This window comes from Odontesthes bonariensis, chromosome 4, assembly GCF_027942865.1.
Source record: "Odontesthes bonariensis isolate fOdoBon6 chromosome 4, fOdoBon6.hap1, whole genome shotgun sequence".
Lineage (NCBI taxonomy): Eukaryota > Metazoa > Chordata > Actinopteri > Atheriniformes > Atherinopsidae > Odontesthes > Odontesthes bonariensis.
Window position 1 is genome coordinate 28,403,581 of NC_134509.1, and position 17,669 is coordinate 28,421,249.

At 38.0% G+C, this 17,669-nt stretch overlaps 1 protein-coding gene across 1 annotated transcript in view; it reads left to right on the plus strand.

Annotated features, from left to right (window-relative positions):
• The first annotated feature begins 8,817 nt into the window (after positions 1-8,817).
• The window catches only part of rbm20 (RNA binding motif protein 20), a 49,392-nt gene continuing 40,540 nt past the window's right edge, over positions 8,818-17,669 (plus strand). The window contains exon 1 of the mRNA XM_075463839.1: positions 8,818-9,459. Coding sequence (XP_075319954.1) covers positions 9,341-9,459 — 119 coding nt within the window. The 5' untranslated portion in view covers positions 8,818-9,340. The remainder of the gene's footprint in view (positions 9,460-17,669) is intronic.

Here is a 17,669-nt window from a genome sequence, read left to right on the forward strand (position 1 = left end):
AGTGCTCGCCAGGATTCATTCGGTCTCCTGTGTCAGAGTTTAACACCAGCTCTGTTGTCACTTACTCTATTTTTATTATGCGGTTTGCCCTCATCATCTAAACTGCCTGGTTTGATTTTTCTTACAGTGCTCTGTACCATTGATTTAAAAAAAAAAAAATAAATAAATAAATAAAAAAAAACACGTATAGTTTCGTTGGTGTGAAGAAAAGAAACTCATAAGAGCAAAAATGGTTCTACTTCACTATATTTCAGGAGCATCTTCCTCAAACCAAGTTGCTTCCATCTGGCACGCTCCACAACTAATTCACACCCCTGATGTGAAAATATGGAAATAACATCCTCATTCCACTCACCCATCTCCCCTCTTAGCTGTTATTTCACTGCCATTTTTGCTCACATACGCATTATTCTGACTTTAATCTGCTTTAATAATTCCAGCAAATTTGTAGCTACGGAAATGAAGCAACGCAAGTGCTGAATCCATTTTAGCCACAGTAGGAAACCTCTTAACCCTTTGAAGTACGCACTGATGATTTAAAAAAAAAAAAAAAGAAAGGTTTCTTTGCATTTTTTCATTTCTTCACATAATCAGAATCAATGTTTTTTTTTCTCCACAAATGGCTGGGGAGAAATACTTTTTGTTAAAAGTAATCACATACTCATATCTCAAAAGTGGTCTCACTATTTTATTGTCTGTAAACCTAAAACATGCAGTAGTACACCCACTTCTTTAGATATTTTAATCAGTGTTCTGTGCACCTCCTAGCACCAAAGCTTATCGTATTTATCTGATTAACAATCACTTCCTTAAAATTGAACATCATCTCTTGATACGGTTTTGGTTGTTAGTTCATTTAAACTCGTTATGGACACAAACGTCGTGGCATTTCTTTATATTTTGCTTCCAGTCGATGCTTTTACTCGAATCATTTTCAGAGGAAAGTTTCTTTTTGTTTGTTAAGCAACTTCAAACACTCAACTGAGCAAATCAAATTTTTTAGCATTCTCTCCAGTCACTTTGTTATGAGCACTCTGCCACAGACACACAATTTGGTCCCTTTCCTTTAGTTGATTAAACCTGATTAAATTTCTAAATCTCATTCTTCTGTACGACATATTCTCACTGCTCCCTAATGCAGTGTCACCACCCTGCCTACTTTCGCCCCTGGTGTCCCCTCTTCTCTTCACGGTCAAACAATAAACACAAAATAATCCCCCTCTCCCTTCTGCCATCGTTATTGTTGAGTTCATGAGCAGATAATACCAACTCCCATAATCAAGCCCCTTGTCACAGTAAAGGCATAAAGCTGTTCTCGTTTTCAAAGTCGACAAGTTAATTTGTTGTCTAACAGGTGCTTATTAACTGCGGAGGAGAGCAGGAGGAGGAGGGAGGCCTGTGAAAAGACAGACTGTCCTTGCACTTCATGGTGGTCCATCTGCCAGACTGGCCCGACAGGCTGACTGGTTGTTCCTATCGGCTGCCCCAAACTCATGTCCATCTGTTTTAACTGCCCGTTAGCTGATCAGTCAGTCTGTCATCTGTCTGTTAGTCTCCCTGTTTTCCCACGTTGTCGATATGGGATTGTGGCCTTCATAAAAGCTTTGATATAAACATGTAGCCCATCCAAAAATCCGAACGGGAGCCCTGAAAGCTGCAGCGTCGAGAGCTGAATAAGACTTTTTTTTTTTCCTTTCAGGGGGGAAATAATTTGGTTAATTAAGCTCAGTCTGTTGTTTGTGGTTACATCTCAGTTAGCACAAAACATTTTTTATTGTTTTGCAGAATAGAAATGGTTAAATGTGGTCAGGAAGTAAACTCAAAATACCATAAATAATGGCTAATAATAAACCATTTTTTGATCTCTGTATTTCTCGCTCAACGATCCCATTCTAACACATTACTTGCTTTTGGTCACTTGGTACACTTCTGAATATTGAAGATCTTGGTGAATTGTATTTTTTCTAAAAAATTGTTTTACTTCAAAGAAAGGCTGTTGGTGTTCTGAGTGAGATGTGAGAGTCCGGGACAAGATATGTGGACAAGTTGTGAACGGTTACAGGGTTATGGGGTCATAACATTTTTAACACATATCAAATGTGTCTTGCACATAAAGCATTTTCAGTTGCTCAAATAAAGGTTATCCTACCAAAAATGGCACAGGAACACACAACACATGAACTGTTTGTATTCTACAACGTGTATGGGATTTTATTTCTTTAGTGTAAGTTTTTTTTATATTGTTTTGGAGTATTTTCTCAGAGTTCACCTTCTGTCAAAAAAATATAATGGTATTATAAGTACCATGGGAAATGCTTATTGATTTGGATAAAACAAACTGATGACAATAATTTGTTAAAACATATGAACTCAAACTAACGCAACTCAAATGTGACCACGTTTTTCTAAAATCTAAATTTATGTGGTCCACTGAACGCAACATTTATGCTCGTGCTAATTCTTTGGCTCGCGAGACACCTGTTCCAACGGTCGTTAATTGCTGAGTGTTGGCTGCCTGGAGACGTAAGTAAGTAAATAAGTAAAGCCACATTCACGGCACAGATTTTGCTTACAAGTTTCTTGAACAGTGATTTTGAGAAAGTGGAAATACTTAAAGCGACCGTCATTGGTCAGATAGTCTAATTGACTGAATTTCAGTTACGATGTTACGATATTATGCACACTGCTCGAAATTAAATATTTGAATTATTAAATTATTTTTCACATAATGAGTTTAATTTTCAGTCTTCAGCTGAACTGAATTAATCATAGTAAAAAAGGGCTGGTTCCAGTTTCTCTTCCACAAGAGCCATAACAAGATGTCTGAGAGCATCAGAAGTACTATTAAATAAATAGAAATAAAAATCTAATAATAAAAAAATGGAATAAAACAAATTTAAAATCAAATTAAGGCTGTTTGGTGAGGTGGAGATGGAAAAAGTTGTGACAACATGAAACAGAAAGATAATTTCAAGGGGCATGCTTTGTTTTTGTTTTTTTAGATTCTGTTTATTCTAATTAGTTTTTATAATAAAGTCTTGTAGTCTTATTTAATTGTGAGGGCTATCAACTCACTTTGAGAGTAAAACAGGTATTTAGATTTCACGTAGTATGATCAGTAGCTCATAAATGGCTCATTTTTCTGTGCATCTGTTCATGTTCACAACAGGGATGCAAAATAAAACATTCTGTTTTCTGTACTTCATTTATCTATTCACCTTTATTGTTAAATCTATTTAGTTGTGGTGCACTAATCAGGTTTGTGCACATATGTATACTTTCGCAATGAGTGAGATTTATTAAAAAGATAACTATACGTACACAGCTTTCTAAATCCATCTTTGTGCATACACACAGTTTCAGCTATGAAACTGCACTGAGCTCTGTGTGTCTGGTACTTTAAAAACATTTGATATTCACAGGATGTATTGATTTGTGAAGTTAGATAACATGTAATGTACAGAATAATTGCGACTATCACTATTATAGGCATGTACCTGCAAATATGAATTAAACATATAGTTTTCTGACTAATTGAGTGCATCCAAAATCTGCTTTTTCCTTGCGTATAAGGTGTTCCACTCTGATGTTCTAATCAACATCACAGTCCTAATCACTCTTTTAACAGTTTATAGTCCTTTTGCTTTAGACTTATGTCTGTTTGTCTCAGCCAGGAACTTTGACTTAGTGAACAGCCTTTGCCCTTTTTGCTTGTGAAGGTATTTTTATGGCACCTTAAAGGTTAGAATGCAGTGTTTCCCATAAAGTGTGAAATAACCATCCATCCATCCATTTTCTATACCCGCTGAATCCGTCGGTCGGGTCGCGGGGGGGCTGGAGCCTATCCCAGCGGTCAATGAGAGAGGCGGGGTACACCCTGGACAGGCCACCAGTCCATCACAGGGCCGTGTGAAATAACCTTCTCTAAAGCTACATACAGTGCTTTGATTCAAGAAAGAAACCTCATATCGCTGTCATTCTGATACAAATACATACATGTGGGGACTGACTGCTGTCTGACTGCTACCCCAGTCTGTTCAGTGAGTGGCAGAATGAGGACGGATCACATGACAGCTGACAGGCGTTCTGATGAAGCATAAAAAACAGTGAATGAAAATATGAATTAAAACTCCTTAAATTAGGCAAGAAAAACCACTGTAACGCACTGCTTCCGCAATATGATGTTGTATCTACAGCTGAATTTGTGTTCCTCATTATATTACTGATACAAGTAGCTGTTTGATTTTACAAGATTCGTCACTTAGTTATCACCTAACTGGTGTAAGGGCTGTTCAAGTCTATAAAATGTGAAAGTGTTAACAAATTCCTCTAATCTCAGCTGTTTAGAGCTTCTCAGGTTTGAGGCTTGATCCATTCACACAGGATGCGATGCAGGTTGCACGGAGGTGTCAGTGTCGCTCAGGGCTATAAAACCTCTAAGTGTTCATCAACTTGCTTCTACTTTTGGCCGTGTAAAACGGACCTTTTGTGCTCCATGAAGCCAGCGACATGATTGGATGGAAGCGATTCTGAATGCTGCGGCGTGGCTGTGCGTCACTGTGTAATTTTAGTTCAACAGTAAAATGATGCAACTGCTGCCCGGTCGTGAATGATGGAATTTACAGGCTGTTGTTGTCATTGTTCATTCCTTTTTTTAAGCTGGTTTTATGAGGTCATATGTTCTCTGGGTTCTTGGCCAAATGTTGATGAGCGATCATAACATATGGCCGCAAGGGCACCGGTGTCCAAACTGTGAGTTCGTCTACGTCCATTTTTGCTGTGATTTGTACAGATGTTCTTGGCCCAAACAATTAGCTTCAACACAAAACTCAATTAACACTTCTACCCTGTATGTAGAGTTTGGTGAACACAAAAGAAATGGATAGCTTCATCTCAATCAATGTCCATAACTACGTTCGACCTTCAGTGTGAATCCACGTGCAAATGCATGTGTGCCACGTGTGATATTAAGCACGTTGAAAAAATGAATCATTGTCTAAGCCCGACCAAAACAGGACTTTTCCAATTCATGAATACATGTCAGTCTGACTTAAATCATGGCTTAAAACATAGCTAGCATATGCAAATAATGGGGTTGTGTATGGAGTCAGTCCTGCACGTATATTGTCATCAAGACTCAAATGGGCATTGGTGCTCCACAAATGCTCCAAAGTTCCATCTGTTTTTATGAAACCAGTAAAGTGTAAGAATATATCACATATTTTTCTATTTCTCTTGTCAGACGGCTAAATGTCTCAGAAACTGTTACTGAAAATCAGCCCATTAAGACTGTCAACTCGCGGCTGTTTAAAGCATTTCCAGACTGTCGCTCTGCCCTGATAAAATCCTGATTTTATAACCGCAGCGCCATCTGACTAACACAGCATTAATGTAACTAAAAGACAGAGTCTCTGCAGTGAAGTTAGCTACAGTTACATATTAGATGATCTCCCACAGAATGTTTTGTCACACAGTCCACAGCGTAGCAGTGATATACTTCAGTGAATAGCTCTATTCCACTAGGACAGTGGTCCACTTTACTGGCCTTGTCAAGCTGTAACTGTGGCTCGATTCAGCTGTACTGAGTGAATTATTTTGTGACCTTTTACCTCTACAGCCTGCTCAGTCTCACTGTGGCTCTCACAAAGGTAGAATATTACATGAGTTTTAATTGGCAGCGCACTGACTAGCTTTACACATGTCAACTTAAATCGTCTACGAATCAAGAATCCCTCCTCATGGGAAGACTCAGCTCCAAAAGGCATTCTCAGCTGCACAGGGAGAATTTTCTGAAAACTGATCTCATGAAAAATGAGGTGCCTCTTGCTTAGCACAGTATTACTTCAGCTTTTCACAAATAGTATGGATTACTAATTCATCGTAGACTCTGTTCTGGTAGTGGTAGCGGAACTTTTAAAGAGAAGCGGTGAAGCCGTTTTTATTTTTCCAGTCAAGAATATGAGCACAAAGGACAAACTCTCTCCCCGTTGCCTTTAAAAACAAGAGACAGATTTCTGTGTAATGACTTTTAATGGTTAGACACACTGCTCGGCTTTCGTAACTCCACATACTGTTTTGGACACACATTCTGGAAACTTAATATCATCCAGACGCACATAAAAATGTCTGGTCTTAAATCTGTCAAGGCTGATTGCCGAACATATTTGATAATGGCAATGACACACAAATATTTTAGGCAGTTAAATTTAATCATATGTTTTGCATGATAATTTCTCCTGTCATATAAAACTGTAGTCCTAAAGAAGTAAGAAGTTGCATTTCTATTTTTGGCATGTATCACCAGTGATATAGAGGTTCTACACTAGATATCCTGTAGCACTGACATGTTTTTTTTTTCTAAACATCCTCTCGCAGTTTGCATTGGTAAGACAGAAAGAAAACCATATTTAATTTGTTAATCGTCGACCTTTTTTTGTGGAAGGTGTTGACTACACGCAAGTGATTTACATTCTGGTGATGTACAAAGGGTGTTGCATATGCATCCAAGCCTGTGGTGAGCTTTGTGTGGGCTTCATGAACAGTATGAGATAAATTTTCCCTCCAAGGTGTGATGAATTAATCATCAGACGCCAAGTGTCGGGTATGGCTATTCTTGTTTCCCATTATTTTTAAGGTCAGAGCATATCCTTTCGATATCAGCTACAGCCCTGTCTTTACGCTGTTCCCTGCAGCAACGACACACGTCTAAGTTGCGTGTTTGACGTTTTCTTTCAGACTTCTTTTTAAGTCACCAAACATATGCTGAGGTTTTATAAAATATAGGTGCTCATTATCTGTTATGATCTTAAGACTTGGAGTTGCACACTTTGTCACTGGTCAGCTCTTTACATGGCCCCTTGTTGCCACTCTTGATCATCAAATATGACTTCTCATCACTTGGCTTGTCAACCACAGCTGGCCACACTGTATAAGACAAACTGCCTTTCACCGTGTTCTCAGTTCACATGGCTGAGCTAATCTTAGCTGGTGAGGCTGCATCAGGGACTTATGGGAAATGTGGTTTGATGGCACACTTTAGGAGTTGTGAGAGGACGTAACTGGTATTCTGATTCACTACAACTACCGTGATGGTTAGAAGCAGGCAGCAATGTTGTGTGGACAGCAGACAGGCTGACACACTCACAGATGCATGACCGTGAAGTTTTTTCTCTTGGGTGTTACTGTGATCATTTTTTAAGACTGGATTAACAGCTGTAGTTACGGGGTGTAAGTTTTCAAAAATGGATTTCAATTCCAGCATAGTGCCTGTTTTTTTTACTTTAAAAAAGAGAATAACCAGAATCTGACAGCCTGAAAGCATTTTTTGATTATTCTGTTTCTTTTAATGTAAAGTCCACCTACAGCAATAAACTTAATGTAAATACACGTCAGATCGAGGAGGGAAAATTATACTTCAACTGTCTTCTGGAAATCCCAATTTATTGTACATTAAGGAGAAGGCAACAGTATTCTTATGTATTACCCTCTCATAACATTGGTTGTAACTTGTGTTGTTTGATGGTTTTAAAAGATTGGAGAAGATTCATTAGACAAACAGTTTAAAGTAACTACCAAGCTTAACACTGGGTTATCCACACATGCACCATAATAGAAACCACTTCATGCTACACTGGTATCTGCTTTCTCGCAGGGCCAAAAATAAGTGGGGGGGATTGTTATGTAGAGCCGACCACATGAATATATACATGCATTTGCACGTGAGCAATGCATGGCAATAGTGGGTTGTCAGCAAGAATTGTTTTTTTTATTTTTTTATTCCGCAGTTCATCATTTAAGCTGATGGTGTGAAGACGGAGAGAATGCTGCCGCTCGCGGCTGATGGGAAAATGCGCTGTTTCCTCATGATTTACACCATATACAGTATCTTTTTGCACAGCTTTCAGTTGCTCAGCGATGGCTTAGTAGAGATGAGAGAGTGACTCTGTAATACTCAACACAGACCATTAGTGAGTGACACAATGCCAAGCAAATTATTGTCTATGTATTTGTTCAAGCCCAGCAATGTGTAAGTAAACATTAAGTGAAAGCTAGTTTGCACCAAAAGTACCAACCATATGTGTGGACAGATTAGTCTCTGGTTCTTTTATTTATCTTCATTTCTGTCCTCTCACTACATATATGAAATAGATTTCTAAAGCATAAGCATAAATGACTGACTTTATGACGCAAACTAAGGTCGCCTCGCTGTTTCAGCATTTTGCAAAATGTAATAAGTGAATTTATTTCACATGTCTCAATTTAATCAGCCAAATGTATTTTGGTGTTTAGAACAACCGTAGCCTATATAAAAAATTCTATTTTTCTTGATTTTATTCTTTTACTCAATTTGTCATTTTCTTAAGTAACATTTAAAATGTGTCACAATTTTATTTTTGTCAAATTCCTATTTTTTTTTTTTTTTTCTTCTTTTTTAGACAAACATTTAGTTCTCGTAGTATGTTTTTAGTTTGAAGTAGGGTTTGGGTTTCTGGAAACGGAGGTACCCTTAGGTACTCCTTTTGTGTGCTCACTTTTTTGCTCACTGATTTATTATCAGACACACTCTACCTTTGGGAACATAGATGTGAAACTTCAAACTGTCAGACTATTACAAAATGTGAATAATCTGACACCATGTTCCAGGCCTGGAAACTGGATCCCTCCAATGATTCAGCAGCTAAATTGATCCCGACATCTACTGAGTGACTGATGGCATTCCCAGAGCCCCAGTGCATCCTTTCATTGGCCAGTCTATGCCAGGGTGTGTGTGTCTGTGGGTGTGTGACTGCAGAGGTGATAATCAGCAGTGGCTGGAGGGACTTTCTTGTCCCTGTTGTTGTGCCGCGTGGAGCAGGGACACCCATTTGGTCCCTTTCAACTCAGCCCCCTTCTGCCATCCCCTGAGCCCACCTCCTCTGTTATTCTCTCTTTAACCTCCCTCAGTCAGCCCTCACTTTTCCTTTGAAGAGGCACTACTCTGATTTTCCCATCTCTTGACTCTGGAGAGAACACAGGAAGTGAAGAAAGTGTATGTAGCATAGTTTGCAGGGAAAGAAAGTTGAAAAGACAAGGCTAAGGGGGCTTTGTTGCCTTGCAGCTGCCGATCAGGAGTAGCTGCGGTGAAGAGACCTTGCTGAAGTGCTCAGTAGTCATCTCTTCCCGTCTGCTGTGCTTGTTGTCATCTGTCTGTTAACGAAGGGAAGAGAAAAACAGAACCGGCTAGAGAAAGTTGCCTTATCAGGATTTGCTGTCTTTGGATTGTGGTAGCTATTTTGCAGGGGGCGTTTTGGGCGGTCAGAGGTCTTAAGGCTGCAGGTGGTGCTAGGGAGTTTGCTTTGCCATGCAGCAAGCTTGGGATCGGGCGAGTGGCATTGAGAGTGTCAATAAAGGCCAAGCAAAAATGCTGGGAAAAGGACAAAGTGGCGGATACCCCCCTGACATGAGTGAACCATTGCAGAGGTAAGAGGAAATTATGTAAACCGCAAATTCACATGCAAAACAGATGCTTCATACATCCTTCATACTCATCATAGTTCATTGTTAAAAATGTGTTACTGCGTTTGTTGATTTGCTGTAATTTCCAGAAGTACCTCTTTTAATTTGAAGGAGTTTTCGTAGACAACTTAGGTCTGGCAGTCCACTTCCGTCCATATTTGTTCACAAGAAGTATATGGATGTTCTACTGTCAGCTCGACTGTCAATACTAGATTCTCCAAAGTGAAATTGTGAAATGTGAAGAGAAAAAATGAATAACAGAATGAAAAGCATTTATTTTCAAGATGTTTTCCTATTTTTAATAGGAGAAGATGTTTAAACACAGACATAAGATTAAAGGAAGCAAAATGAAAGTCACAACACACACACATCTGTACAATATTAAAAACTAGCCTAAACACAGTTCGAATAGATACAGATGAAATGTGTCAGTGAATTTAAATTCCTATCACACCTGCACAAAACTCAGAATATGTTTTATATTTATTTGATAATTACAGAGAGGTTGCACATTTTAATCTCATTCCAAAAATGTTCCAACAATTGTTTACATAAAGAAGAATCATTTACAATTTCATTGTTTGTTAAAAAAGTAGACATAGATATTAAAGTGAGGAAAATGTTACATTAATTTCTTTAAAAATGTTTACGAAGTTAAACGGAAAAGAGCTGCTGCTGTGCTTTGTTTCTCAAAATATTCTATTTGATTTTTATATATATATATATATTGGACAATGATTATAGAAAATTGTATTTTTTTCAGTGCAAATACAAAACTCAAATGCTGAAGACTGTTGGCTTTTTCGTTGACTATGTGGAATTAAGAGGTTCCAGTGTAGAGTCGCAGCCAAACTCCATCTGGTGAAGCCATTTACCTTCGGCCTCTTGCTGTTAGAATAAATCAAAACCCAGAGTTTGTCAGTGTTGCTATGCATCTGCGCTCTAGTGATGAAATCCAACAAGAAACATGTTGTTTAGTATTCAATCCCCCAACAAATAAACCTGCATTTTTGTATTCAGTGTGTTTGTCGTAAATGTTCACGTCAGTTCAGTTAGCTTTTATTTATATAGCAGCAAATCACAGTAATCACATGTTTTCTCAAGGCACTTGAAAGACCAGTCCAATTCATGCCAATTATCATCAAATTCATTGTAGTGCAATCATAATCCAATTAAATGTAGATAATTAGTCCAATTAGTTACAGAAAGAGTGGCAATTAGAAAAAAAAGTTGCCTTGTTAAAGAACCCATCGAAACCTTTTTATTTCGTTGGCACATGTTCACTGCAGAAAACTGAAGATTGAATACCAAGTCAGCATTTAACAGAGTGCAGTATTCTGTGTACTTGATGACGTTTTTGGTCAAAGATTTGTCAGAACCTCAGCCGGGTTAATGAATGACAGCAAGAATTGGGATTCTTTTTATTCCGTGTGAACATTCAGTTTGTGACATTTTCTTTAGTTCAATGCAGCCTTCTACACATGGATGAGGGTCTGCTGCTTAATCTTTAAGCTGCTTAAAATTAAAGATATGCTGCTGCCTTACCTGATATCCACTGAGTTTTTTACATTTAAGAATCAGATTTCATCTGAAATATATTTTTACCTCTTCAGAGACAATTTAATAAAGTAGTTCATGTGTTAAAGCTACTTTAATTCAAATGTTGTCTGTTTTCTTTGCTCCTGATGCTTTCTGTCACCATACAAACATACTATGCAACAAACTGATTCAATGAGATTTTTTGTCCTACAATATAGTTAAACAAGTTAGTTGTTATTTAGACAATGCAGTATTTGTGTATTTGTGTGAAGAGCTTTACAGTCCAGAGAAAAAGATTTATGAATATGTGTCTCATAGATTTCAGTGAATGGCACAGATCTATTTTTTTCGGCTTGAACTCCCGTCCATAAACGAATTTGCTTTTTTGACACCTGTTTGTCTTTTCAGTTATAGTGTTACATGACACAGGCCTAAAGTTGTTCTGTTCTGCTTTTAAATGCAATAGAAACTTGTTTTATTTTTCATTGTCTGAACAGGCCATCAAACACTGAATGTGGGTGAAAGTTGACGTTTTGTAAAATTGTGCAAGGAAGGAACTCATTTTGATAGAAGACTAATTGATTTGAGTTTTGATAGGTAAGAGGACGTAGCTGCACCAAAAAACAAGTCTAAGTAATGCACAGTCCTGTCAGGGTGTGTAATCTTCTGAAAAGATGCTTCTGATTTTTGTTTTAGAGCATTAACCGAAGCTTTAGCATGTCCGAACATAAACATATCCTTCCCTGACGTTTTCTGGCAAACAGCATCTTGGTGTCCAGCAACGTAGAGGTGAAAGTAGTAAACTAAGATTAAACGGAGAAAAAGACTTTTGTTGTTACAATTGCCCTTGAGATGTTGCTCTGTAGTGTGGTCCCAGTCAAGCAAGATTTAAAAACCAGTCAGATGTGCTATGAACTGTATGGAATAATAAATAATGTTTGGAAGGAACACCTGGATTAAGTTAAATTTAGCTTTGTTCTTCTGCTTCGATGATACATTCTTTGTGTGGTTTGTGATCAAAGAGATTAGTTAAGCATGGTAAACATGTTGTGTCACATCATTTTCACATTAGCGCTCATACCTTACTCCTTTTTGCTATTTTTCCTTGCTCTGTTCCACCTGCTGGCTGTATATCACTCTGCATGTCACAGAAGGGAAAGTTTTGCTGTCCGGCCAAATTTTACCTGCACCGTCCCTACAGGTCTTCATCAGTACGCTGACATGTGATTTCACCACAGGGAAAACTAAATCAAACCAGGTGTCAGTCTTTCTGCTTTGTTCTTTTTCTGCTTTATTTGTGTCCTTTCGGGTTTGGTATTTTTCTTGAGCTGGAGTGCCGGAAAAGCTAGGGATACATTTTACAACATGACTGGAAACTAAACGTTGTTATGTTGCCTTTTTAGAACTCAAAATTGTCAAAAGAGACTTTTATATGAAGCAGTTATAGAATTTAGAGAAATTGTACAATCCTCCTCCTAGAGAGGACAAAACATCTAGTTTATTGAATGACTTTGTTGTTAGTTCAGCAGGTTTAAGTTTGTAGCCCATAAAGATCACCCACAAACTGTAACACCTGTGACTATCTACCTTAGAAGTAGCTGAAGTTATACCAGAAACTCCGTCTCTGCTTATGCTAATTTCAACAGAACCAGGCAGATTTATAATGTATAAATTTTGCCAACATTTCTGAAAGAACACAGAAAAATTGCCATTTCTTTTCTACCCTGCTTTTTATTCAATTATTGACACGCTAACTTAGTCTATTAAATAACAAACTAAATCATGTGCTGGTGGTTTTGTTATTTTGCAATATATATTTATGTATTTTTAAGCTGAGTCTTTAGGTTTGTTATAAAAGATTGTTAAAACGGGAGTGATGGTGATAAAAAACTTTGGTAGTCTCTTTTCATGACAGGAGTAAACCAATAGTCCAACAGTGTCAAATATACTTCAAGTTTACTTCATAATAAGTTCAACTTATTCAGTCTCTGTATGAATCATACAGTTTTTGTGACATGCAAGTTCTGCATGCTCGCAGTAAAATAAACAAAGATGAGGGGGCAAGACACAGGAAATCAATATTTCTAAGTTCTATGGAAATATTTCTGCCACAGAAACATTGGTGTTAACCGAAAAACAGGCATGGTGTCGGGATCCAGTTGTCCCAATTACTTTGTTTGCTCTTTAAAATCCGCACCACGCAGCTCCGTATGACAAGTGCAAAAGCAGATCTGAATGCAGAAAAACTAACACGACTGTCTGCAGATGCATCCCCCGGCAAAGTCACCCCAACCAATCAGAAGGACTGATTTTTTTCAGATAGATCAAGTCCAATAATTCTTGGATTTTATTTTTGTTCAAAAATAGAACATCACCACCACATCACCACAGCTCAGCCACTAATAACTAGTGGAGTAACAAAATGCTTACTAGTTCACTTGGCCACCAGTATGATTAATAACACTTGTTTTCTGGAATTTAGACTTGGTAACTTCAACCTGAGGGGTCAGCTGAGGGTTTCAGTCTTATTTCTCCGAAGGTCATTTAGTCATTTAACTGCGCCATCACACTTCATTACACCACGTGGCTCTACCTGAATGCTCTTCTGGGTGAGGACATGATTACTTTCTTTGCAGCTCTGTAACGGTGGAGATCTGTCTGAAATCTAAGGTTTTGTTTGAACAAGGTTGGGCAAAATAGACACCAAGTAGTTTACTGTCTTGTCTCGGAGAATGGCACTTTTTTTGTTTGTTTGTTTGCTTGTAATCCTGCACTCAGCATTAGTTCATAGATCACTTGTACAGACTAAGTGTTTGCACCAAAAAGAGGAACAGTGCTCGATCAGTGTGTCCGTTTCCTCCCTGAAAATCTGTTTTAAAATCCTCCAGGGACTTGATGTTACCTCTTCTTCACTGCTGATAAACACAAGAGATGCAGATTAATCGTGCCTTGTCTGTGCCAGAATGGGCCCTCAAAGTGCATGCAGGAGTTTTATATTCATTTTGGTACCCCCTGTAGTCTTACTGCCATCTCTTTCATTCACAACCCACCTTAAGCATGTGTTCATTGCTGTGTTGACACATAGCAACAACTGGCTAATCCTGATGTTAAATGACTGACAGTTGCATGGCACCAGACAGGGGCCTCTGAGGCCCCGTACTTTCCATAGCCAGGTTGGCATCTGCCATCAGTCAAATCTAGTGGTATCGTAAACTGTAGTTTGATGACTAAAGCACCGTAAAGATTTCATGTGAAGTGCATCATTGATAGCCCAGCTCGCAGCATGGTGCCCTGAGAAGTAAATGTCCCTCCAGCTCAGACGTAGGACACTAAAATACCAACGGCAAGATCCATAAAGGTCTCTTGGTGTTACTGAAAGTGACAAAGCACAGAATCAAACGTTCAACACAGCTTTCTAACACAATTTGCAAAGTGTGCATGTAGTGAGTATTGCCATAGTCAAGGTGAAAGGAATTATATTCTCTGCTGGAATTCATGAAAGATTTCTAAGTACCATGATTTTCTTGCGATCTGCACCCATCAGTCCGAACCATTCAAATCCATCGCTATAACTACATGTTAAAACATAGCACATACAGGCACTGTAACTGCCTGTTGATTGTTCATAAAGTTGTTTTTTTTTTTTACATGAATCTTTTCTGGTTTTTATCTGGTTGTCGTAGAGATTTTGTCATCTTGCAATGTCAAGATTTCATCAATAAACTCATCACCAAATGTCTTCCACTGCTGTAGATATTTGTTTGTGTTTCTCTTCTTGTAGGACATGCAAGTTTTGTTCAAGTGGAGCAACATTAGTAGGTGTTGAGATGGTAGACTTAGCAGGACTAACTATCAGGAACAATTTGAAAGGGCAGAATTTAAAGGGGCTTAGATGTCTCTGTACACTGTATCAACATTAAAAGACAGTAATGAGAAAAGAGAGTTATCAAATAGCTCCATCGGTATATATTTACCAATGAGATTTGCACATAACTTGAACAGGCTTGAGAGTGATACACCAATTAATCCCAAATTCTTGACAGTTTCATGGCTCAGTTCAAGTGTATCTATAAATTAAGCTGCTGTGTGACTTAGCTGTTGTGATAGTCCTCTGATATGAGGCAGGGAGTACTGTCAGCTTCTACAGTAACGATAAAATGAATTATACATTATTCGTGTGAATGAACTATAGTTGCCTGAAATTACGAACACAGTATCAGCTACTATGAAATGGTATTAACTGTAATTCAGTTACTGTCCAATTATGATTAGCAGGATTATTAAGAGAGAAGGTCACACTATTAAAACACAGTGTTGGCAGTACTGGATGGCCAGTCGATTGCCTCATTATGTCATGTTGTGCTTTTGCTTCGTCACACTGAAATGGGGTATATATTTTTCAGATAGGCAATTAAATAAATATCTACATACATAAATGTTCCTGTATCTACTGTAGCCTTTTCTTCATACAGGTACAGTCACAGCCCGGGGAATCTTTGTTATACAGTTTGATTCCCTGGAAATGTGAGCGGCAGTCGACCTTAACTCAAGTTACCAGGGACAATCAAGTCCTTTGGGATCAGCTCTTCATCACTTACTTTCCAGTCCTTAATGTTTAAATACGTAAGCTGGCAGAGTTTAAAGGTCTCAGTGTAAGCACTATCTAAATTTAAATGGTACTTCAGAAGGAACTAATGAAGCGCACTGCGTGTTGGAAATGGATGCTGGCTGTTACACCTAAAGCAAATGCAGTGTTTTTTTCTTAGATTATATTAATGAGTTAAATTTAGGTGTCTGCATTTGTGTCTCAGTGTTTTCAGTGTGTGCTGTCATGCTTATTTGTACATGTTTAGAAAACACAAGTCCTTTTCAGACATGAGATAACAAATGTTGAGACACAGGTGCCCACTCAACAGATTTGACAGTACATCCAGTGAGTTGTAACGACAAACTTGTCATTACCTGAGAGATTTCTCTCAGCACTTTGCCGTACTGCCATTAACAGTTTATGCTGTGGTCGTGTAAAACACGTGCACTCACATCCACTATGTGATCAGGTTAAAAATACCATTTTAGTTTAAGCTTACTGACCATTCAGCCTTATTAAAAACTGTTACCTGCAATTGTTATCAGCAAAAGAATGACAACCTTGTCCTCATGGTTGTGGATGGCTGTTCTAATGTGTGTGAGAGGAGAACCTGCATACTGTGGTGAGCTTTCAACAGAATACTTGCAAACCGGCTTAACAGCTGGGAAAAATATGCATTGGTGCAACAGATATTCGGAAAGAAAACTGTGGAGTAGGAACGTTTGGGCGCGCTGTTATTTGATCTGTCAGATGATTGATAAGTTAAGACTGTACTGTGTGTGTTTGCCCATTAAATGGCTGCCTTCCTTGTGGTGTTGAACATGATACAGCTAGGTCTGACCTCGTAACAGTGTTTTCACAAACTGTTTTGAAAAAGTACTGTGGTGCTCATTTAGACACGATGCTGACATGTTTAGTTGCCATCAGATTAATGGAGGGCAGGACATGTCTAAAAGGGGCTTTTTTTTTATACATTTAGTCCTTAGTCCTCCTTTACATGTGAAGCCCAGACAATTAGTCACAGTTAGTTTCCTAATCCTAACGGGAGGAGTATGAAACTCGAGTAGAACTAAATTAATCATTCTATGGTTGATGGGAGATGAAAATCAAGTCCTGTAGTCTTTTATGTTTCATTCTGTTAAAGGACACTATCATTATTATTATTATTATCATTATTATTATTATTATTATTAAGACTTCAGAAGAAGTTGCAGTGGAAATATTTTTTTGTGTGACAGCTGAATTCTTTGGATTTGTCATTGCAAAACCATCCATTTAGACAATAATAGTATTAAAGTCAGATGAGACAAGATCTTAAAAATTCCAGCTAGTTGGATAAACAAAGGAGGGTAACAAACTATAGCTTGTCATATCTTAACCGATTACTATGATTTGAACATAGTTGTATTTTACAACAATGGTACTGAAACCATGGGAAGCTGTGTGGGTTAAAATCTAAATGTATCATATTCATTTTATCTCACTCGGTGAGACATCATTCTTTTTTTTGTTACCATCACAAGAGTTAAATAATTTTGCAACTCTTATATCTGCCTGACATGTTCCTCATGCAAAGCCATGAGAGTAATGAGATGTAGCTGTCATGGCGTTTCCTCGGTTCAGCCACTTCCAATGAGAGTTATTTAGATTAGTATCCTCTAGTGCAGTGGAGCTGAGGTAGGGCTGGGATGTTGTTTTTAATGTTGATTTTAAATGTCTTTCATGTTTTTTGCATTTGCACTTTTTTAAACATAAAGATTGATTGAGTGATTATTCGAAGTGATGACTTAGAACAGATTTTTAAGAACTGTTTGTTATAGATCCAATGTTTGACAAAAGCTAGATGTTTATGACATAAAAGGTTTTTGGGTTATTTTACCCAGAGCGAAGAGGGCTTTATTGTTCCTTGTTCCACACTCTTCTAGCATTTTGCTGCTACTGTTAGATACCTGCTTTGCTTGAGACTTGGAAAATCAATTTACACAAATTTAAGGAAGAACAAAGGACTGTTTATGGCATAGGAAGAACAGGGAGACACTAAAAAATA